Source organism: Trematomus bernacchii, unplaced genomic scaffold (genome assembly GCF_902827165.1).
Source record: "Trematomus bernacchii unplaced genomic scaffold, fTreBer1.1, whole genome shotgun sequence".
NCBI lineage: Eukaryota > Metazoa > Chordata > Actinopteri > Perciformes > Nototheniidae > Trematomus > Trematomus bernacchii.
The window spans coordinates 17,776,899-17,802,679 of NW_022988050.1; the positions used below are offsets into that span (position 1 = coordinate 17,776,899).

At 41.6% G+C, this 25,781-nt stretch overlaps 1 protein-coding gene across 1 annotated transcript in view; it reads left to right on the top strand.

Moving 5' to 3' along the window:
• The window catches only part of jmjd1cb (jumonji domain containing 1Cb), a 123,550-nt gene that overhangs the window by 36,112 nt on the left and 61,657 nt on the right, over window positions 1–25,781 (top strand). Inside the window, exon 2 of the mRNA XM_034119169.1 lies at window positions 10,010–10,189. Within this exon, the coding sequence (XP_033975060.1) occupies window positions 10,010–10,189 (180 nt within the window). The remainder of the gene's footprint in view (window positions 1–10,009; window positions 10,190–25,781) is intronic.

The following is a 25,781-nucleotide window of genomic DNA, read 5'->3' on the forward strand; positions in this document are numbered from 1 at the left end:
AGACTGCAGTACGGATTCAAAGGAGACCTTAAGAAGAAGTGGAAGTGCATTAAAGATGAAGCCATTCAGGCGGAAAGCAGCGGTTCAGAAGGAAGTGTTTGACTTAGTCTTTTTTTGTATTGCGTCTACAACACAGTGCTATTTTTGGATGTGCCTTTCCCCCCTCCTCTCTCCCGGGCCCACACATCCTTGGTATGGAGGAGATGAAGGAGGAAGAAAGGAGCGGGGAAGCTGGGTCACATCAATCCGCTCAAGGCTGTTTACTTTGCCTCTCTCTCTCCCTGGCTCTCGTTCCTTTCCTCTGTTTATCTCTCTTTCTGTCTGCCAACTTTTCTCTTTCCTTCTTTACCTACTTACACATAAGCATTCTCTGTGCTGCTGTCTGTGCTGTCTGTAGACTCTCTATCGCGCCTGCTATCTTGTGTCTGCTCTGGTTCCCATGTGGGCCTGACAGAGAGAGAGAGAGAGAGGGAGAGATGACCTTGTAGAAGGGGATGTCTCTTCATGCTGTCATTGGCTATTACTTCAGCTCATCTGCTCTCTTATTCTCTCTCTCTCCTCCACATTACGTCCGCCCCAGTGGAGCTCCACAACAGAGCCCCTCTTCTCTCACTCTGGTTCTCTGCTGTGATGGAGCTTTCACCTGTTACATTTCAAGCATTGAGGGAATTGTATTAGTTTGGTGATTTAAAGATTACGTTATGCTCACTCTCAGTTTCATATTTGTGGTTTGTGTCTTTACTGGGACATGTCTCCATGCTTTAATGTTCAAAAAGCTCTGTATTTTTCTCACACTGCCTGTGCTGCAGCACCTCTTTTCACCCTCTGTCTGAAACCAGAGCCTGAGGGAACACAGGGATGTTAGCCTTTGCAGAGCCTTTACATGCATTGGAAAAGGAAAACCCCCCAAAAGCATAATAGATCCTCTGTAACATGAACAGGAATATGTTCTTGTCCTGTTGTGTTTGTTAGATCAACATTTCTAATGTGTTCTTTGACTCCTGGCTGATACTTTGATCCTCTCAGTGTTTTTCATCGTTATATGTTGATGGTGGGACATTAGCAACTCTAAACATTACATTTGAATGAATGTGTAGCAGAATGAAGTAGGGCTGCTCGATTATGGCAAAAATCATAATCTCGATTATTTGCATCAATAATTGATATCACGATTATTAAAAACGATTTACTTTGAAAACATCAATTTATTGGAGAAAAAATATTTGAACAGTTTCTTTTTAACAGTTGATTACCCTGAACTTGAAGTATAATTCAACTGAAAAACCAAAAAAAAGTAATAATAATAATAAAAAAATAATCGTTTTATTTCGATTACGTTGTTTTCGTAATCGTTGCAAGCCATAATCGTAATCGCGATTAAAATACGATTAATTGAGCAGCCCTAGAATGAAGTATAGGATAGAGGAAAGAAATGATTCCGCTAATGTGTTGTATGGAAATGTGACATGCTGGAGTTTTTTTCATTTCCTTGTAATGGTAGTTTTAGTTTGAAGAAATCCTGAATACATGGGGAAGTATATTATAGGGAAGTGGGGGGGTTTGGTTATGATATTACGCAACTGGCTGACAGAACATTAGATATAACAACTTTGAACCAAGAAAGGCTTTTCTTTGGTGAAACAAGTGTGTGTGCTTTTAAGGTGCAAAGTTGAATAGTCAGTTTATATTTTTTAAAGTTTTCAGTTGAAGTGAAAGCCATAGATAGTTGTGTTTGCATGGAAGCAGTTGCATTGACAGTCCTATGCATGCACTGAGAGCAGTCCAATGATCAGCTGAAGAGCAGCAGTTGAAAGTGGTGGAACTGTCAGTCGATGTTGATGTGTTGAATACATTTGATATGCATATTTAGCACAGTGTGGAATAGCCAGTCTGTATGAAGTGCTGAAAACAGGTGAGGTAACAGTTAAAGAGCTCAAAGGAATGAAGCTGTCACTAAAATAAGAGAACAGCTGAAACGTGAGTCTGCTGAGCCAATTACATGCAGAAAAGGTACCAACAAATGAGGCTGGATGTAGGAACCATCCACAGCTATGGCCCAATTATTTTCAATCTCATCATTTATAAATATCCTAGATTCCAAGATTGCCATCATTCTTTCTCTCTGCATCTCCTTGTGTCCTTAGTCATCTGCATGTATTCTCATTGAAGCTACTTAGCAATTTCAGTAGAAACCTTACGTGTACAAACACACACATAGACACACACTATGATTTGTATTTGGAGACATTAAACGTGTCTTTGCCCAAAGCAGGAGTTCTCCCTCTGTCTGACTGCGTCTTGCTTGTTGATAATTGAAGGGGAGCCAGCCAGCGCCTCAGAAGCTGCTTTATATATTAACGTCCCTCTTGGGGACCATCTCTCTATCAAAGTCTGTGTCTCTCGCCCTCCCTCTCTCTGTCTTCTGCTGATTGATATTCTGTAGCAGTAGAAAGCAGCAGCAGCATCATTTGCTCCGTTGTCAGGAACAGGGAGCCTTGGTTACGCCGTTGTCAACCTGCGTGCCGCTCAGTCTCCAGGCAGCCTCTCTTCTCTTTGTGTTCCTCTCGTCCTCCTCTCTCTGTGCCACTCGCCGGAGACAGACGAGGCTGAGCTGTGTTTGTGGTTTGTCCGTCGGTCCATCCGTCCCAATCTCGTAGACGTGATATCGCAGCAACACCTTGAGGGAATGTCTTCATATTTGGCACATCCACAAAGACTCAAGGAAAGACATATAAGGTTTGAACGGTCAAGGACAAGGTCACTATGACCTCACAAAACAGGATTTTGTCCATAACTCAAGAATCTAATCGGAGTCAAAATCAGAATTCCTTTATTAGACCCACAGCAGGGACACTTACAGCGTTACAGCAAAAGTGACATACCCAAGGTTTCAGATATTATAAGAATGACGTTTTGCACATAATAATATTATGGCTTATAATAATGATTGCAAGTGCTCTAGTCCTTATTGCCTTTAGTTGTACTTAACATGTTCTTCTCCATCACTGCGTACAGATAACGCTCCTATCTATGACCTCTTTGTTCTTGCAGATACCCCTCTCCTCCTTTCATGTCCTTTAGTTCTGTGTCATCATCTCTTCTCCTTTGTGCCGTCACTGGCCATGTTTTCCTCTACATCATTTTCATTTTCCTCTCCTCTCTTCCTTGTCTCTCCATCTGTGTCCTCTCCGACGCCATTCATCTTCTCTGTCTCTATTGCTATTCAGATCAACCTGATTCATTCATTGCACACAAATCACATTGATCTTCTTTGCTTTTTTCTCTCCCTTTTTTCAAGCTGTTTCATATAATGATGAAATGGTCTTCTTGTTTCATTTCCTTCCTTTTGTCCTGGATGTTCTTGTCGTCTTGTGTCCGTTTACAACCTGCACATACCACTTTCCTTCTTAACGTTTTTTCTTTTCATATCTTCTTAAGTTTCTTATTTTTCACTCCTTTTTCACTTTTGAATTAGACATTTTATCCCTCATCTATTCCATTCTCAACGTTATTTATCTCTCATGACATAATGAGTTCTCGGTGCTTATTGTCTTCAGTCATCTTCTTATTATCCCCTCTCCTTCTCTTTTTCTTTTCCTCTTCTCAGTGTGTCTGCTTTTGACAAATCCACATGACTTGTTTCCAGGCTCCTGCTAGATGTTCTCCCTTGATGTGTTAGTAGAGGCTCAGGGAGTAGATCTCACATGCCACTCAGGTACTCAGGACTTGTTGATGTATACAAACCAAATGATACACAGTGGACCTTTTGCTGTTCCACTTCTGTATATGCAGTTTAAGGCAGGAGGAAAGTCATCTGGAATCAAAACTATGATGGCATTCACACATTTGGTATTTTTGTAATAAGTACACTTGGGTTATTGCTTACATGCCCCACAGGTTTAAAAAGAACAGTCAAAGCAGTGGGCAAGATTTCTTGACTTATTTTCCCTTTCATGGATCAAGCTGTAAAACACATGCTAATACATTCCCCATAATACAACAAATGGCTTTTCCTGACTGGTAAACAAGCTCCAGTCCTCCGGTTTGTAACACAGGCTCTCTGTTATTAGTGTGCTCTCTCCTGGGGGTTATGGAGGCAGGACACGTCACATGGTTCAAATGATTGGTTGTGTGTAACCCCCATCCAACAGTGACATCAGCCAATAATCAGGGAAATATGTATGCTCCTGAAACTATGTACAAATCTGCTACATCAATGAAGTAGGCATGTGGTGCAGTGGATAGAGCCTTGGTGTTGGGATCAGGGGGTCACAGGTTCAAACCCCTCTGCAGTCAGCATGTCGTTGTGTCCCTGAGACACTTCACCCCAAATTGCTCCTGTGTGGATTGTCCACAGTATTGAGTATGTAAGTCGCTTTGGATAAAAGCGTCTAACAAGTGACATGTAATATCTAAGTAGGCTTGAGTTATGCTTATATGTTGCTGTTTTATTCCTTTTACTGCTGTTAAACCAATAAGTACTATTATATGTTTTTTTGAAAGGAATACATATTGATTCATTTGAACCTAATATATTTCTTTCATGTTAAGTCCTGCCCTTCAAAACATACTCCTCATCGAGTTGCAGTATCTATTATTAAAAATAAAAACAGGGCTGATAGCAGAAATGTGGGGATTTACCCAACCAAAATGAATATATAGACACACTCAGTTGTATATTGGGTTCAGGAAAACGTCTTCTGCTTTAGTGTACTGCTTAAGTTGGCCAGATGTGTTCCTTTAGTATATTCATTTCTTTTGACTGTCCAAGCAAAGCAACATTCTATTCACTATCAGTATAAGGCCCTGAGCATGGACAAGAATCCCTTTCATGGCAAATGCACAGGCCCTTCACATTAGGAGTCTGCAGAGACTCTGATGTAACATATTCTGCAGCACAGCAGCCTGTTTCTGAAAATAGTGCGGGAAAGGCTTGGGTTCAAATATCTCCACTCGTTGACATTTTGTGTGTGTGTGTGTTTCTGTGTGTGAAAGGGATAGAGGAGTCTTTTTAGCCTGGCTAGTCTACATGTTTTCTGTGCAGTCAAGCTCAATAAATCAGATTAGAGCTTAGAGCAGGATAGAGCTTACTGTGTGTGTGTTAGTGTGTGTGCACATGATTTACAGCAGTGCAAGGCCGAGGCTGAGGGACTGATGGACAGATCCGGACACACACAGAACTTCATTCCTGAAAAATGAAAGTAAAGACACAGATATTAGTAGTACAATGAATACTTGTTTTGTCCGTGTCTTCACATTATTGTTATCTCTGATTTCCCTCAAGGTCAGACAGTCACAGAACAACTGGTCCTGCTCTGTGCTCTATATGTTCTCTATCAGTATGCATGTTCTCTTTCTCTGGCGCACTATTTAAAAAGGCAGATTCGCTGCTCTATCTGCATTGGTGGTTAGCGTTCATGCCCCCTGCTCATTGGCTGCCAGCAGCTTCCAGTTCAGCCAACCAGAGAGCAGCGCTGCAGCAGTTAGTGATGGGCAGATTATACACGGCTGCACCGCGAAACACACATTCACATTTATACATTCCTGTACTGTACACCAAAAACAATCATAGAGATGCATCACACACACACACACACACACACACACACACACACACACACACACACACACACACACACACACACACACACACACACACACACACACACACACACACACACACACACACACACACACACACACACACACACTGCAGAGCCTCCTCACTGATGTCTCCTCACTCCTCTGGCCGTCCATCAGCTGTTCTTCGACCTTTAGCTGTGCAAACTGCAGCTATCTCTTATGAGTGTGATCAGAATCTGAATTGAGTTTATTGCCGGTACGTTCAAACATACAACCATTTTGCTTTGGTGTATGGTGGTGCAAACATAAAAAACATAGGAAAACATAGGAAAATAATTCAAACATATACTTATTATAAAAAGAAAATATAACAAACAGCAACTATTTATCATTAAAAAAGAGTAAAAACAAGTATTTACACCAAATAAAAATATAGAGAAGAAACATAAAAAAACTAAGTACAATGAATATACTGTATGACACTATATGTCAACTGTAGTTTATTATATTTTAAAGTGGAAACAAATAAACTCATACCAATTATTGCAATCAATAATAATAATCTAAAAGAAAATACTTTTGCTTTATTAAATGACGATAGTAAATGTATATATCAGTTCTATGACTGTGTGTGTTTCCGAACTAAAGAAAGCTTGGATGCAGCTCTTGTTAGTTATTCATTGATTGTTTCAGCCTTACTGGACACACTGACTCTATGATGGCAGTCAAACTAATAGCATTGATGCTGCTGACCCTTTGCTGAACAACAACACACACACACGCACGCACACGCACACACACACACGCACACGCACACGCACACACATTCACACTGACCATCTGCATAGTTTGGAAGAGGGTCTATGGTCAATAAGTATTCGCGACTAACACCAAAATGATAATCACCGTTATTTTTTATGAATATTCAGTTCACAATCATTTTACTCATTTTGAGCTACATTCCTGTTAGTTAACAAATTAGGTCTCCATAATATTGGAAACAAACTAATATTGCAATATTTGTCTGGCTGTTACTTTAGAAAGTGCTTAAGTTCATATTCAGTGATGAGTCATTCATGTTTGAAACATGCGCTAAGAATTTTGGGAAGCCAATATCTTGATCGCAATTGATGAAATCGTGCAGCCGTAATGGTCAGCAGTGGTTCTCCTGGTTCTCCTGGTTCTCTAGGTCAGTGTCCTATGGCATCTGTGAGCAGGCCTCAGGAGTGACACACAGCCTGTGGTGATAGTGATAGCTGCTGTGGATAATATCACATGCTGTACACTGTTTCAAGTGTGGCACCTGCTCTCCTTTGTTCTCTCTGTCTCTTCTTTCTGCTCCCCACTGTGGCTGATAGAAGCCCACTGATGCACAGCCGTGTGTATGTCTGTGTGTACCAGTGTGTATGTGTGTCCATGGCCAATGCTCACTGCTGCCTCCCGTTACTATAGCAACAGAGTTTTCCCACTCCTATCACGTGTATGTTTTTTTCCGAATACTGAATACTCGGTGTACTAGATGTATTGTGTGTGTGTGTGTGTGTGTGTGTGTGTGTGTGTGTGTGCGTGCGTGTGTGTGCGTGTGTGTGCAGACTACAGTTTCATCCTCGCTCTGGACGTGTTCAGGTTATTAAAGTGATTGCTGATAGAAATCTGTGCATGCAGATGGGTCTCACTCTGGTGGACAGATATAGAACTCTACATATACGGTCTATGATATATAGAGTTTATAGGGATGGTCTTTCAATTCATCATGGATGTTTACTTAATGTATATGCAGAGCAATACATGACAATCTGTACAGATGCTTTAGTCTGTGTTGTGAAATCATTTCAGACAGTCCACATAGTTTATCAGTGCACGTTTCTAATCATTCATTAGTGTAATGACACATTGCTTTAGTCTTCAGCAGAAACCAAGGCAGAGAAGCACAGAGTGATGTATTCAAAGTGCGTATGTGGTGCTGTGTTCACCCATCAGAGATCCACAGCACATCACTCAGGCGGGGGTTTGTGCACTGATGGCTTTAAAGGATCACGACTTGTCATACAGCTGCTGCTCCTCCAGTACACCACACACACACACACACACACACACACACACACACACACACACACACACACACACACACACACACACACACACACACACACACACACACACACACAAAGTGATTGACAGAACAGGTTTAACAGGAATGTCTCACTCTTGCTGTCAGCGTCTGTCCTCTTGTGCCTGACAGAGTGACATCAGCAGATCGTGCAGATAGACCGGCTGCTGTAATAGTTCTGTGTTAGTTGTTTATCTTCTTTTTTCAGCGCTGGTTCACTGTGTGCAGCCCTGTAATTCCCTGTCCCTACATGGCCTCTTATTGGCCCTGGGCCAGCGGGGAACAGTCAGTGTCCAATTGAGTTGTAATGGCCCCCACTGACAGACAGGCAGGCATTACATGCAAATGTGCAGATACACCGGTGTCTATTTATGAGCTTTCTGTTTATCTGTGGCAGTAATAAGTGTTCAGTTTATAATAACTAACACACGAGTATGGCAGGGGCACCTTTCCTTAAACTTGCCCATTTCAGCAATAATACTTAATACTAAGATAGTATGAAGTATAACAAATGTTTCACTATAATAGGTAGTGCAAACATTCCTCTCTCTGTTGAGTGTTTCCCTCTCACTGAGAGGGACTGTGCTGCATGATCAGCAGCTCAACTTATATTTCTCCAGATATCATTCCTTTTTTCTTTTCTGGTTTCTTTTGGTAAGGTTTTTTTTTTGTGTTAAAATATTACAATTCTAGGAACCAGATCTGTTCCTGTTAAGAATCACTTGTTCTATTATCGTCTTAGTTTTACTTTAAATATTGTCAAAAATAATTTCAGGCAGTCCACATAGTTGATCAGTTCACGTGTATAATCATTCATTAGTGGACTGACATTGGTTTTGAAACACATAGTTGAATAATCAGTTGGTCTTTAAAGGGAAATAAATCAACAACTGTGTGGCCCCCTTTCTTTCTTTGTTTCATTAGTATTGAATATGTTTGATGTTTTCTACAGCACACCTTTAAAGTCACCTCAGCTTTGGAGGGGCTATTGGGCATTTGTATTTGACAATCTAGGGACTAAAAGATTAAAAACGATATCAAAAAGTGTCAACAAATACATGGTAAAACAAGAATGAAAAGAATCACTAGTGTCCCCAAATGTCATTACGTTGACAGAAAAAGCTGTTAATTAAAAAGAATAATGACAAATGTGGATGGCTGCAGGGAGGCAAAGGTAGAGGCAATGACAGATAGAGGGTCACCTTTGTTGTCTGGAATGAATTAGAGATGAGAGGATGGACGGAGGGAGGACGGTGGAGCATGGGACAGATTAGATCAGGTGAGCAGGGGGAGCAGTGTCCTGGAATGACTGCTGCTCATACAAAGGAAATGCACAGAGATCAGTGGAGGTGGAGGTGTAGAGGCAGGAGGATAGATGGAGGTCATAACAGACAGATGTAATGATGGCACTACACACAGCAGCGCAGGAACACTAAACAAAGGAGGAAGACTGAAGGAGCTGTGCATGCAGGCAGGGAATGATCACTCAGTTCACTGCAGTAGTGCATTATGGGAGAGGGGGAGGGTGGGAGGCTGAGTGAGGAGAGATGCACCCGTTGATCTCTCCCTGCCTATGGAGGGAAGAGAGGGGGGAGGGGCTGGGATATATAGGAGGAGGAACGGGAAAAACAGAGGAGGGAGTAAAGATGAGATGAGGGGATGAAAACATGTAAATCACACACACACACACACACAACACACACACACACACACACACACACACACACACACACACACACACACACACACACACACACACACACACACACACACACACACACACACACACACACACACACCAAAAGTTGGTTACTGGCAGATATATCCAGTGATTCTCAGCAATGCAACACAAGTACATTATTGTCAACTGTGATCAAACTGTTTTTCATATGATCAAATAATATGAAATATATAATATAAAAAATGCTTGTGATTTACTCTTCTGTACTATTCTGTATGTACTCAAACTTTTTCTGTACATTATGTGTGAATACTTCTGAATGAATTCTCCTAAATCATCTTCTTCTTCTTCTCCTCCTACTCTCCGGTTTTATAAAATGATGGGGGATCTTTTAAAGAAAGGTGTTGCTACAGGGACATCATTTGCACTTGTAATGATGAGAAATTGCAATGTGCACATCATTTTATGAAATGAATTTTAGATTGACATGAAACACAACAAGGTTTACAAATATGTGTTTTAGATGTGTTGCTTATGTACATGTAAATATGCTATTCTTCTTATTGTTATTGTTATATTCCCTTCAAGCCGTATGTGATGTGTTAAATGACAGCTGTGTTTGTGTTGCTCTGCAGGTTTATGTGGAGTTTGATGACCAGGAGTGGGAGAAGAGAGAGTGGGTGAAGGTCTATGAGGATTTCCAGCTGTTTCTACTGGAGCACCAGCTGGTCTGGGCCAAGAGGAAGGAGGGAACAGGAAGCGGAGCAGGGGGCCTGCAGGGACCCAAGGCCAAACACATACAGTGGCCTGCCCTGGTAAGACCTCTGCTTCTATTTATAGGCTGGACACAATGATACAAAGTGCCATATGACCACACTCCTCTTCATCTATATACAGCATTTCTTCTCTGACCCCACTTTGTGATGTCACATAAATGTGTGGTCTTTCATTGGTCTAGAGGTCACTGAGTGTCAGCTGTGTGGTGTGCAGCAGCTGTTCTGTCTCGAGCTGTTTCTGTTCATGTTTCATCTTCGTTGTGAAGGGCATTGTTTGGATTATTGACACAAACTCTTTATTATGAATAATGTTGTTTAGTGACACATTCCTGGACTGTAAGAACTGCTCTTTAGTTCATTAGTGTTTCAGACTGTGATGCTGACTGGTCAATCCTTAACCTCCTTGTGCACAGCCTCATTCACACACCGTCCACCACCACATTCCATATTATGAAAGGGCAAAAGATGGACATTTATTTTATGTTTTTGGGATGTTAAAAGCGATAATGAATGATACTAAATTCATTTTGTCAAAAAACATTCATAAGATAGTTTATTTGTTTAAATTGCTCTCTTAGGCATGGCTATTTGAAGTGTATGTAAGTTGCTATGAATGAAACCGCAGCTAAGAGTAAACCGGTCAGTTATGTGAACATCTCCAAGTATGTTTGAAAAAAATAAGTAAAAAAACTGCAGCAAACTGAAAATACATGTAATGTGATGTTATATGTACAGAAATGCTGCAGAATGCAGTTCAATGAATAGCTTCCCGGCAGTGAATCCCCTCCCACTGATCTAACACGCCATAATAAAGGAGATATTGTCCCCAATTTGAAAGCCAACTAAAGTTTTCAGACAGCCTAGTTTTCTAGATTTATAACTGATAGTGGACTGTAAATATGTTGACTTTCGGGGACAGATAGTGAACATGAAAGTATTTCTATTATGCTGTTTGTAAGTAATGAATATGGATTCAGGTAATAACAAAGAATAAGTGTCCTTAATGAGGGGCTGCATATTGTGAAATAGCAGCTGATACCACAGTGACATGTCTCATACTGCTATTCAGAGAGAGGTCCCTCTTTGTTGTGTGTGTGTGTCACCATTGTGCTGCTGAGTCTGCTCTGTCACACACACACATGCTTTGGTGTGGTGCAGGTGTGGTTCCTGTGGTGTTTCTGTTGTCATGAGTGTGTCACACTTCTCCTCAAGCACACCACACGTGAGATGATGCTGTGTGTGTGTGTGTGTGTGTGTGTGTCTGTGGGTGTGTGTGTGTGTGTGTGTGTGTGTGTGTGTGTGTGTGTGTGTGTGTGTGTGTGTGTGTGTGTGTTGTGTGTGTGTGTGTGTGTTGTGTGTGTGTGTGTGTGTGTGAACTCAGTGTGTTGGAGCTCCAGGATTGTGTGTGTGTCCCTGGCTGATTTGGTTCAGAAATGTTTTCACATTGAAGGCTTTCAGTGTTAGACTGTTTGTGTGTTTCTCTGTGTGTTTTCCCCACAGTGTGCATGGAAATGTGATTCACTGTTTTGATTATGTAATAGCAGAGTGCACAGAACCATCTGGCACACGAACGGGAGAAAAGAGTTCAAAGACTTACACACACACACACACACACACAACACACCACATCACACACACACACACACACACATCGCACACACATCACACACACACACACACACACACACACACACACAAACACACACACACACACATCACAATGACACACACACACACCACACACACACATCACACACTAACTACACACACACCACACACACACACACACACACACACACACACACACACACACACACACACACACACACACACACACACACACACACACACACACACACACACACACACACACACACACACACACACACACACACACACACATACACACACACACACACACACACACACACACACACACACACACACACACACACACACACACACACACACACACACACACACACACACACACACACACACACTCCTGCTTGTTTTTCTCTCTGTCTGACTCCTCCTCTGTTTTTTTTTCACTCATTCGTCATATTACTGCCCCACTGCTGCTATTGTCATAGCAACAACATCAAAATGTAGTACAGACACACATTCAACGGCGAAATGCAGTAAAAAGCAGTGTAACACTCTGATTATTGCAAAGAAAATCTTCAATTGATATTTCCTCTGGCTTAAATGTGGTTCTATGACCGCTGCACAGTGTAGAATGAGAAGAAGCTGAAACAAAATGTCTGGCTTCACGTTGCTCCGCAGCACGCGAGTTCTGCTGCTGCTGTTAATGGGATTTATGAGTTTTCGTGGCCACACATGTATGATTACCACTGGTCATAATACAGTGATATATCTCACCCAGAATAAGTCCTTTAACATTACAGTTTATCAGGACAGTGGTCTCAGCAGAGAAACAGGATGTTTGATCATGAATTGGAACCCCAAAGAAGCTTGGAATGGCAGGCAGTGTTAATAACTTAGCAGACATCTCAAACAAAAGCTGTTATTCAAATAATGTAGTCTCAAAAGTTACAGAAAAGGATGATTGCTAATAAATGCTTGTTAAAAACAGATTAGATTATTTGTGCTGTACTAGATCATATGGTCAATTCAGTATAATGTACATGTGCACAGCCCTATGTCTATCAGTCAGTGTTGTAGTCAAGTCACCAATTCACGAGTCCAAGTCACTCTCGAGTCACCACTCTTCGAGTCCGAGTCCAAGTCCGAGTCACCAAGGGAGAGTCCTAGTCGAGTCCGAGTCACCAAGGGAGAGTCCTAGCGAGTCCGAGTCCAAGTCCGAGTTACCAAGGGAGAAGTCCTAGTGGAGTCCGAGTCCAAGTCCGAGTCACCAAGGGAGAGTCCTAGTCGAGTCCGAGTCCAAGTCCGAGTCACCCAAGGAGTGTCCGAGTCGAGTCCGAGTCCGAGTCATCATTACCTGTGTTTGAGGTCCGAGTCCAAGTCTGAGTCACCAAGGGAGAGTCCTAGTCGAGTCCGAGTCCGAGTCATCATTACCTGTGGTTCGAGTCAGAGTCCAAGTCCGAGTCACCTAAGAAGAGTCCAAGTCAAGTCCGAGTCACAAGTCTTCATGTATTAATCTTCGTGGATATATGTGTTGTAATGTAGCCGCTCCTCTACATTGCTTTTATCCTGTCATGTTATACTAATGTGTCTATTGAACTGCTGTGAAGCCAGTTTGGCTACAAGTCTTTGTAATAGGTGCTATACAAATATAAAGCTTATTACTAATATTATTATTATTATTATTATTGTAAATGACCTATAATATGTCTAACTATATTTAAAATTAGTTACCTTTTAGAGAAGTGATTATATTTGTATGCCAATATTTTCCTATGGTAAAGTTTTCGTTTGCACTTTTATTTGATAGTAATAAGATCGGGACTCTTATTTTGAAGGAACTTTTACCGTTAAATCGGTTTACTGATGAAGATTTAGCCCCAGAAAGCACATGGCTACTTAGGCATGCAAAATGACGTCATTCTGCATGTTAAGTAGCCATGTGCTTTCGTGTTAGCGGCTGAATCTTTATTTATTGATTAGATCACGTTACTCTGATGATAGTGGTTCAAGACAGCCTATATGTCTGAACTCGATCCTTAGAGTAATGTTACGGAGCCTTCTCTTCAATATTTTTTCCACATAACGAGCATTTTGCGCTGCTCTTTTCCAATGTGGAAGCAGAATGTGTGAAAGCATACAGCACGATGCGGGGTGTGTCTCTAGACATCTTTAGACTGGAATAGCGGGGCCCAGTACGTGAACTCGCCTCGCAGGTGCACACGCCAGGATAGAGGACATCAGACTCCATAGAAAACTTGCTCGAGTCCGAGTCCAAGTCGGAGCGTCAATGTACGAGTCCGAGTCATCGTGGGGGGGGAACATTCACGAGTTCCGAGTCCAAGTCATCGTAAGCGAGAATTCACGAGTCCGAGTCCGAGTCCGAGTCATCGTGGGGGGGAACATTCACGAGTCCGAGTCCAAGTCATCGTAAGCGAGAATTCACGAGTCCGAGTCCGAGTCCGAGTCATCGTGGGGGGGAACATTCACGAGTCCGAGTCCAAGTCATCGTAAGCGAGAATTCACGAGTCCAAGTCCGATCGTAAGCGAGAGAATTCACGAGTCCAAGTCCGAGTCATCGTAAGCGAGAATTCACGAGTCCAAGTCCGAGTCGCGTCAATCAATGCGCGAGTCCAAGTCCAGGACTCGAGTACTCCATCTCTGCTATCAGTACAACAGGGTCTGACCTGAATTTATGATTATTCTTATTATAGATTAATGTTTTAATTAACTATTTTCAGCCAAGCAACTTTAATGTTGTTATCGCCGTTGAGCCACTTCCTACTTGCGCTGCACCATCTTGAAAAACTGACATAGCAAAAAATAATTTCTGCAATATATTTTGCGATATAAAAGATACAGGAATATTCATCCTATATTGTGTTGGTTGTATTGACATGTACATGAACACTTGATAAGTTATTGAAAAGGAAAACCTTTCCTTGTGTTGCAAGCTGCAAAATGTTGTAGCATGACATGTTTAAGTGATCTGCTGACATCACAATATTGTTACGAAATATCGTAAAGCCCTTTTTCCTAGAGATTTTTCTCATGAAAAGCCTTTGCAGAAAGAAGAAAGGGATCATTTCCTTAAAGTATACTGCAAAGGATAAGTGTGAAGCATCTAAACAGGAAGTGTGAAGTGTGGCTATTAAAACACTGCAAAGTCGTTTCAACTTGAATGTTTTGGGAATGAACAGTACATTATTCTGGATGTGAGTTTTATCAATAGCAGATTAAAACTGGAGTAAATCAGAGGCTCCTTACTAAAATATAATATTACGTATGCTTATAAAATGGGAAATTAGATACAAAGACCTCTCTCTGATATTAAGTTCACACAAAGGCCTGGCTATTTATAGGTAAGGCACATAACTAGTACCAGAAGTAGTTGTTAAACAGTTTTACTATGACTATCATAGTGAGCACTACACTCCTGAGAATCTGTGGATGTCTGTATAAAGGCATGCAGTAAAGAGGCACATCACTACTGTGAAGCAAGTGCAGGAACAGATGCAATTGTGTGAGCATTAACGAAGGAAATAACTTTACATTTAAAGACTTTGTGTGCTAAGGGAATATTGCTAACACAAATTAGCAAGTGCCACATTTTTATTCTCAGGAGTGAACATCTGCATCTGAGAGTGCTTCTTTGTTTGAGGTTGTTTGCTCCTGATGATGATGATGATGATTGAAACAAACACAACACACACACACACACACACACACACACACACACACACACACACACACACACACACACACACACACACACACACACACACACACACACACACACACACTTCCACAGTGAAGCAGAGCTTAGTCCTCCTCACGCAGACAGACTCAGCAGATTACTTGTCTAGTTATTACATTGTTGCATAACTAAACCCCTGTGACCCCCCCCCCCAAACACACTTTATTTTCCTCTGTTTCATGGTCGTCATTGTTGGTCTCTGTCTTTTTCTCAGCTTTGTTTTTCCTGAGGTCTGTCATTGTTTACAGACTTGTGGACATTGGTTTGTTCTGGAAATGATGGATTTCTTCTCATGCCGATGTGTTTGCCCGAGCATTTATGCTGCCTGTTTTAGGATTCTCAAACACAGAGAATGTTTTGTTTTGCTGAACACAATGCTATTAGCAATACACACATTTGCAATTTTGAACATGACTTCGCAACCCATTCCAACTGGAAACTTTAATTATAGTCAAATGTGAAATATGCTATAGTGGTCTGTCTAATCGCGTCATTTTGTAACTTTTTTATAAATTGACAGTCCTAAACCCGAATGTGTTCAGTTAACAATATGAAAGTTGTTGAGATTATTTTTGACCTGGCCTCCATGTTAAACAATGTGTGGTGTGTGTGTGTGTGTGTGTGTGTGTGTGTGTGTGTGTGTGTAGGAAGGAGTGAGTCTTCTGTGGTTTCTGTATGCCAATTATCAGCTGATAAGGTGTTAAGTGAGGCAGGATTGACTGTTTGCCTCTTTTTTACCCTCTTCCAGTCATTTTCCTTTCTCTCTCACAGTCTCATGGCAGTGATGTGAATTCTACAACTTTAAGTGCTTGTTGGGAAACTGCTGTATTTTGTGATCCTCTTGGCATAAAAAGTGACCGTTAAAAATTCATTAGAAAGATTCATTCTGCTTTTACAATCTTTACATCATGACCATGTCTTTTTCATCATCTGAGATATAATGAATTCGGTAGCAAATATTTGTTAAGTTACATATCCAGTAATTACGGAGCTATATTAATATTCATTAGAAGTGGTGTTTGTGTCTACATGATGTCAGTCAAACATTCTCTCTCTGAGAGCTCTGTTTTTGGTCTTAGCAATCCTCTGAGGGAAATGTCGGTCTCTTAGCTGTTAAGTGTTCCACTATGTTCAAAAGCCAGTCCAACTGTGTCTGCTGTCTGCTGCTCAGCAGGGAGTGTACAGTGGCTTTTTACAGCCTTCTCACTGGAAACAGCTGCTGCAGCTTCAAACAGCTCTATGAGAGGTGAGAATGACTGAAACAGTGAAGTCACAGACGGAACAGCTGAACAATGAGCTGAAAATAACAGATTACTCTTGCTGAAATACACACACAGTTTGTTAGCATTTGTTAGTCTCTCTGGTCTGTGGTGGCTCTGGTTTAGAGTTGATGTGGTATCACCATGAATCACAGGTGTGGCTCAGCAGAGTGCTTCTCAGAACAGAGTGACCAAATAATAGTTGAATAAGGCTGCATTATACACACACACACACACACACACACACACACACACACACACACACACACACACACACACACACACACACACACACACACACACACACACACACACACTCTTCTTCCTCAGTCTGTGTGTGACATGTGGGCTGTGATGACACATCTCCTTCCTACACACTCACACACACTATTACACCTTTTATGTGAGGGCAGCTGCCGACATACAGGATGTGATGTAACGTTCTTTTGTAATAAAGGTCTTTAGTGTAAGTGCTATTTGGAAAACAATACCAAGTCTCATAATGTCATAATTATTATAACGGGAAGCAGGATGTATCTAGTTAGCAGGATGTATCTAGTTAGCTGCAAAACAGTCTTTCCCTCTTTATTCCCTCATCCGTATCCCTTTGTTTAACAGGAACTAACAAATGACATGCTGCCTCACTTTACCATATATTACTTCATATGACATCATATTTGTCTTTACAGTCAAGTTTATGTCACACTTTTACTCCCATCCACCAACACTCACTCAAAGGATTGTTTTTGATTCTACGAATGTTGTAATTGTAATTGGATATTTTGGCACGAGTTAAAAAGAATCCTTTATCAGTGGCTTGATTTATTTTGACTAGTATTAACAACACCAACAGTAGACACAAATGTTTGAGTGTGTTACAATTCTTAGTGTCAGTGTAGTGATTCTGTGTTGTTACCTTTTATTAGTAAAGTGTACATATCACTAAATCAATACTTCATGCTATTTCAGGGGGAGTACATTTTGTATAGGGTTTAATAACTTCACATACTGTTATCCGTTGCAGCAACAGGTCACCTCCTTTCTTCTCAACATTAGATATCATATCATTTTAAAATCAAATGAACCATTTTTAATGGGTTAAAAAAAAAGGGTTCAGATTGCAAATGAAAATCAAATCCCTGGCGAATCGATTTGCACCACATAGAGGCAAAAATCATATAAACAAAAACATTTGCCATCTTTGATTATCAACCTTGGCAAGAATGTCCTAAAACATTTTGCACATCAACCATTCCTAGTGTCCAAATCAGTTTCATGCCGTTGTGGTCATACAAAGCTTTGATGGGTGAGCGCCGAGCTCCTCCCCCCCCGCCCCCCCCCCCCCTCGGCACGCTGCTAAAATAATTCTTTTTGAATGGCACTTCATATCAAAAAGGTTGCCGACCCCTGCCTTAGACCATAACAGTTCTGAGCCATCGCAGCCATGTCACCATCCTCCTGCTGCTAACACTGTTCATACCATCACTGGCAGCCTGTACCCTGGTGTTGGTGTTCATCCATCAGCACCTCTCTGCTGTGTGTGGTGAGCAGTTGCATCTCAGATCCAGATATTACATCACCTCCCTCTCTCCCAGAGAGCGTTGAGCGCTGTGTGAACTCATTACAGATATTCGCTGCAGACTCCCATCAGAGACGCAGAGTGAATTCCAATGACCCGACGACACCCAGGGGCCGAGGCAGAGAGTGTGTGAAAGTGAACAAAGAGAATGAAGGGGGATGCAGTCGGAATTGTCAGAAAGAAATGAAGGATGTAGGATATAACATCATTATTACCTGATAATTAATATAGCACGAACGCACTATGGTGAAACTCTTATCCAGCATTTATGTTCCTTAAAAATGGCAGTTTAACAATCACAGTTGACACTTTGTGCATTAATGGCTATTGGGAACCCTGTAGGTTAGCATGGGGAGACAGACTGCTGGACTGTTGGACAGGTCACATGACTCTGTGTCCGTCTGCCACCTCTGTAGCTAAGTCAAATGGTGCAGTGCCAGCATTTAAACTACACTCTTCCAACTGACACACACGCACTCACACACTTTCGTGCTGTGATCTGGCTGGGGCCCATTAGCGGTTACACACTAACATATCCAGCAGGGCTCTCCTCTGTCCTAGTTTCTGAGTGAGAGAGGCAGACGGGGAGGCAGAGAGGCAGTCATTTCACAGATGTGGTTATGTTGTGAACTAAAGGGTTATCTTGTGGTGTACTTTTTAGAAATGAATTCCCCAAAGAGGTCTTATCTGTGGATGCTGCCAGCAGGGAGGATTTGACGCAAGCATCCCTGAGGAGATGCTAAAAATATCTCCCAAAAACAAACCTCCCAGTCCTGGTGATTTGGGATGAATACATTTCTATTTCTACTCATTTTCCCACCAAACGTCATAACATGATGACAGATTCATGTCAGGTAGATGGGCTTCTGACAGCACCCTTTATATTCCCATCTGATACATGCACCGTCCAGGGGTCAGGTGTTACATGTAGGACAGGGTTGTAGTTGATAGGGAGGAAGGAAAGGGAGAAAAGTGTAAGTGTAAGTGGTATTATCTGTGTTTGACTTCTCAGACAGCGTAAGTCCTGCTACGTTACCTAGCAACAATGGCCCCACTTTGTAAAATGAAATACAACAGCGGCGCCTACGCTCACAAATATATATCAGCAGGCATCTTGTTAACTAGTCACTATACTGACTCTGTTTGTGATGACACGAGACACAGTTGTGGGTTTGTGTGTGCAGCTCTTTCCTGTAATATATCCATCACACATCCTTACACTCTCTCTAATGTGGAGAACGTGGTACCCAGAGATCTCATTTAGCATTTCAAAATAAGGAATATGGTTAATACTGGCATTTTATGACATACAACACGTCAGTAAATTCCCCACTTGAGAACTTCTAAAGCGTAAATGTTTCTGAAAAATGTCAGTTGCTAACAAAAGGCTAAATGAGACAGCCAAACGTCATCATGCCAAGCATTAGCCAGCTTTAGCTTAGTGGAGGTGAAGTCATGTGACCATCATGTAGTTTGTTTATAGCATTATAAACAGCATTATAGTTTATAGCAACGATAGCTGTCTATATCTGGCAATTGCATTCAGTCTTCAACAATTCTAAAAGTGGTGTTAATATGTGGAGATTATCCTGCTGAACAATACGTGTATGTATGATGAAAGTGTGTGTGCAGCCCTTTCCTGTAAGGTATCCGTCACAGCTTGTCTTACACTCTGCTACTGTGGAGAACATGTGTATCCAGGGACTCTTTCAATTGTTTTTTGAATGAGTTTTTGGTAAGTTTCCTGAAATAAGGAAATGTGGTTAATACTAGCTTAGAAGGTTTTGAACACTGGAGTGGACCAGGCTGGAGCTTGCTTGCCTCACTAATGAGAGTGTACCCAGGCAGAGAGTAAACTGTGTGAGATATAGCTTGGTGGAAATTGGGTCAATAAACATTCCCTGTACCCCTCTTCCTCTCTGTCTGCCCCCTCGGAGCAGATGGAGCTCTAGTGTAATCTCTCCTGCCTCCTGCGATCTATGTGTGAATGTGTAATTATTAGCTTACCTTTACAGCTAAGAGGGCAGCACAGAAGCACCTCATGGCCTCACACTCTTACACTCGCAACCTTTATACTCATTTTAGATCAGACTTTCTGAAGGCCTTCCTATGTTGATGCTAGTGTAGAAAGTAAGATGTATGATTTGGGGAGTTAGAGAGAGTGTCATACTAGTTTTACATACCTAGGCCTAACAGTGCGCACACACATATATTATATACAGGTTTAAATAGCAAGTGTGTTTGTGTGTGTGCGTTTGTGTGACTGTTGCTTTAATCCTGCTTCAGTGTAGCAGATGGACTGCAGGATATTACTGCTTAACTGTGTGTGTGTGTGTGTGTGTGTGTGTGTGTGTGTGTGTGTGTGTGTGTGTGTGTGTGTGTGTGTGTGTGTGTGTGTGTGTGTGTGTGTGTGTGTGTGTGTGTGTGTGTGTGTGTGTGTGTGTGTGTGTGTGTGTGTGTGTGTGTGTGTGTGTGTGTGTGTGTGTGTGTGTGTGTGTGTGTGTGTGTGTGTGTGTGTGTGTGCGTGTGTGTGTGTGTGTGTGTGTGTGTGTGTGCGTGTGTGTGTGTGTGGGCTGCTCAATTAATCGTATTTTAATCGCGAGTTACGATTATGGCTTGCCAACGGGGATTACGAAAACACATAATCGAAATAAAACGATTATTTTTTTATTATTGATTATTACTTATATTATTATATATTTTGTTTTTCAGTTGAATTATACTTAAAGTTCAGGGTAATCACTTTTAAAACAACATAATGTTAAAAAAAATGTTCTCCAATAAATTGATGTTTTCAAAAGTAAATGGATAATCGTTTTTAATAATCGTGATATCATTATTGACCCAAATAATCGAGATTATGATTTTTGCCATAATCGAGCAGCCCTAGTGTGTGTGTGTGTGTGTGTGTGTGTGTTGTGTGTGTGTTGTGTGTGTTGTGGCGGTGTGTGTTGTACAGTAGCAGAATGTAAATCTGCTGAGGCGATGAACAGATTAATCAGAGCTGGTTTGTGTCAGCTGTAAAAATAAAGAGCAAGGAAAAAGCAGAAGAAGAATGGAACGGCGATATTCGTCTGACGACAGCTTGCTCGGCTATAAATGACAAGTATATGGACCCCTAACAGATCTCAATTATCTTCACAGGATAGTACACTGGTGGTTTAACTAATGAATAACAGTCCCTCCCCTCAGATAATCGTGTGACAGACAAATAACAATAACTAAAGTCATAGTGTTTAACTACATTAATCTTCCACACTGTGATATGTCAGCAACAGCAGTGTCTATGATATCTTAAAAAGTATTTCATATGAATGATGGAACCTTCTTGGACATTTCAGGTAACTAAAAAATGTGTTACATTTAAACAAATTCCCATATCAAAAGTAACCCCAATAATTTCACCATTGCTAATTATAATAGGAATTGTAGTGTTTTGACACTTTAAACATCTTAAAAGGTTTCAGCACCAAGTCCCTATATGTTCTGTATAGATGGAGATAGGGACATATTTGTAGTACAATTGTAAATTTGTGGATTTACCATTTTGTGTTACTGAACTCCAGGAAGCAGCAACAATTCTCCATCCTAAACTATGTTCTTCAAAATGAAGCGATCCACCAATCTGATGGACTGCATGTGTCTTCTCTCATATTTAGCTTATTACACTGATTAGACATGAAAAACTGCTGAACATAAACTGAGCCAAACATGAGGTTTTAATTATGAACATCCCAAGGCTTTACAACATGCTTTATTTAGGTTATGGCCACTAAACGTTGTTTTTAACATGTCAGTTGCCTATTTACACATCCAGCAAACACAAAGACATATTGTCATGTTTGGAGTGATGTTTGTGTCCCACTGATATTTGTAAGTCCAATATTTCTCTGTCCTTAAAGTTCTTATGGTCTGGTTTGGACTTTCTAGCTTCTGGCCCCTTAAAAATAACAAAAACCTGCCTGTCTGAATCGGTCTGAATCTGCAGATGTTAGTATACATGTTAGCAATCATACATTGTAAAGGAAAAGTGTGGTCAATAAAGCTGAGTTGAACCGAGCTGAGGGGGAGGAGTTGGAGTGAGGCAGATTGCTGTAGCGAGAGCCGAGAGTAAGGGAGAGAAATGGAAAGAGGGCAGAGTGTGGTGAGTAAGAGAGAGTGAGTCTGCGTCACACACGCACACGCACACACACACACACACACACACACACACACACACACACACACACACACCACACACACACCACACACACACACACCACACACACACACACACACACACACACACACACACACACACACACACACACACACCACACACCACACAGAGGAAGTGTGTGTCGGCCGGCCCTGCCTCCCTGCCTCCCTCTCTCTCCTTTCTTCTCCCCCTTCTTGCGTCAGCAGCAGTTAAAATGTCGGCTGTGTAGCTCGTCCTCTGCTCTGCTTTCTCTCCCTTTTGGCCATCTGTCTTTCCTTACCACAAGAAGAAACCACTCTCTCTCTCTCTCTCTCTCTCTCTCCCTCCCTCCCTCCCCCTGCCTTTTTCACCCTCCTCATCCTCTCCTTTCCTTCTTCCTGCCTCTCCCCTGCTCGCTGGATCAAAGCTAGTTTTGTCCAGTGTTTTTCTTCAGAGCCGTTGCTCCTTGACGTTGCTTGGAGACGGAGCAGAGAGGTAATGTTACACTTTTATATCTTCGGCTGTTTCTCATCGAAAACCCGTTTCATTTGAACCAGAAAAAACAAACGGCCTGGGAACTGTGGGCATTTCCCAGAATAGTCTGAATGGTGGCTCTAATCTGTTACCCTAGATGTCGAAATGTGTGTGTGAGTGTGTGTGTGTGTATCCTGTAATAGTCTCTAAAGATGCTGTAAGCTTTATAAACGGGTTGCTTCTTCTTTACCTCCTTACTATATACCTACTCATGTTGTAATCTACACCACAGCTGAGCTCGTTGAATTCTACAGTAGTTTGTTATAATATGTAGTGTTCTGTGTAGAGCAGAGTGCGTCTTCAGAACCATCATTCAGAAAAACAATGAAATAAATGGAAAGATTGTGTTGATTTAAGACCTATAATAGTTTAATAAGGCCAGTGGACTCACGTGTATTTGTTCCTTTCTGTCCAACTGTCAGTTTAAATTCTTTCTAAGTTATTATTTTAAGAACCATGTGTTTGCCTGCGATGTATTCTTATCTCTCTCACTGCTTCCGACACAGCACTTCTGATAGTGTTTTGAGAAGTAGGAGGCAGCCATATCTTTGTGTCTGGGTTGTAAATCATTCATATCATGTACATGGTGTGCTTCAGATGTCTGATTATTAATCTCCCAGTCTCATGTGGGAGTCTCAAGTGATATTTTTTTCTTTTGATAGTTTAGATTTATAGTACTTGTTGGCTTTTTCATTGTGATTTCATCTGCTTTGAGATGTCACAGTAAAAATCCATGAATAGTTAACCTGCATCTCTAATACATGTTCAGTAGCTCAGAGGCCTGTACTACGAAGCCTGATTCCCGCTTAGCGGGCTAACTTCAGGGAAAACTTTGGGTTTCCGGTCCTACGACGCTAGTTCACTTCTTAGCGGGCTAGATCTCCATGGTAACTTATGCTGAGCGGCTAGCCTGGTCCGGAGCAGGTTAGGGTTGCAGGATAAGAGATCAACTCAGTGAAAGCACTGCCTGCTGACCAATCAGAGCTCAGTGTGCGGAGTTTAAAGCGATCAATTCATATTACAGGATAGAGGAAATACAGAAAAACTGCCGTTGCAGGAAAGACGGCCGGCAAAAATCAACTGACTGTGTGAACGTGAAAATGAATAGAATATCCCCTCCCATCTTCAGAGCAATCTGACTATTATAACATTAGCGTTAAGAAAGCTTACTTAAATATCTGCCACAACATAAGTAACCGGATCAGAGTAACATTACGTACAGTCCGCGGCACTGTGAGTGCAGACGGCGATGTGTCCCATTATCATTCATATCATATCACATCATAATGTTTCATATATTTCCTTATTTGAGTCAGCTGAGCCGTATCTGGCCGTGCAACACTCACAGTGTCACATACTGTATGCAGAAGTATTATTTTAAACAACACATTAAGTTGACGAAACACTCGAGTCAAATGTAATTAAAGTCAGATCCACTCGTGTCTTGGACGGGGCAGCAGTGATATCATAAACCTGTTAATGTACGCATTCAAACACTTTTTCTTTTACCAGCTGTATTCACCTTGCAGGTGCAGCTATGTGGCTTTTATCCTGGATAAAGTGTTTAAGTCATGGATGTTTAAAGTTTAACGTCTTCATATTTGTCTAATATTATTGTTCACTTTTCATTCAGGAAGTATGACGCTGCGCTGTCAGTACGCTTGTCCATGTTTGTGATTGGTCGAATGTTGCTAACCCCCGCCCCTTTCATGTGAACGCGCACCTAACTAGATAGGGCAAAGCTGGCTTGAGTTAACAAGTTGATAACCAGCGTCGTAGGACAGTTTTAGCGTGAGCGTGTTTGTTTTGGATTAGGTAAGCCTGGTAACTCAAACATATCCAGGTTATGTTGAACCGACTTCGTAGTACAGGCCTCCGGTCTCTTGTTGTGGGCGACCACTCTTCATTTGTCATCAAGCGCCTGTGGCAAGCCCCCACCTGTTGGGGCAAAGAATCCTGCGTTCACTTTGGTAGAAAACAGGAAAATGCAAAATAACAAACAAGACACAACCATAGTTTATAGTATAGGCAATGCTTCCTCATTTAGATTTGAGGCACATAAGAAACATATAATTCATTTTCAGTGTGTTCAATGGTCAATGATGCTGCTGATAGTGAATAGGCTGTTGCAGCATAGTCATACAGCACAGCAGTATCTGACTGTTGTCCACAACTAACATACCATAACCTGGTGATTGATACTTTATGTATAATTATCGGACACTGTGTGGGTCAATGGTCTCTAACAATCGGAGGTTTGTTGGTTTGGATCCTCAAGCCCCTGCGGTCAACATGTCAATATATCTTGGGCAAGATACTTGGCTTCCATGTAATGGCCAAGGCCAACTGTGTGTGTGTGGTTGTGTGTGTGTGTGTGTGTGTGTGTGTGTGTGTGTGTGTGTGGTGTGTGTGGTGTGTGTGGTGTGTGTGTGTGTGTGTGTGTGTGTGTGTGTGTGTGTGTGTGTGTGTGTGGTGTGTGGTGTGTGTGGTGTGTGTGTAGTGTGTGTGTGTGTGTGTGTGTGTGTGTGTGTGTGAGAGCTTCCTTGAGCAGGTGGCACCTTGTATGGCAGCCTCTGCCTCTGTATGAATGAGAGTGAATGGAGGAATACTAACTTCGCTTTTAGGGGTTTCAAAGACTGGAAAAGCGCTTTATAAATGTAGTCCAATTACCGTTTACCATTTTCAAATGAACTGATAACCTTGCTCCAGCTGTGGGTTAT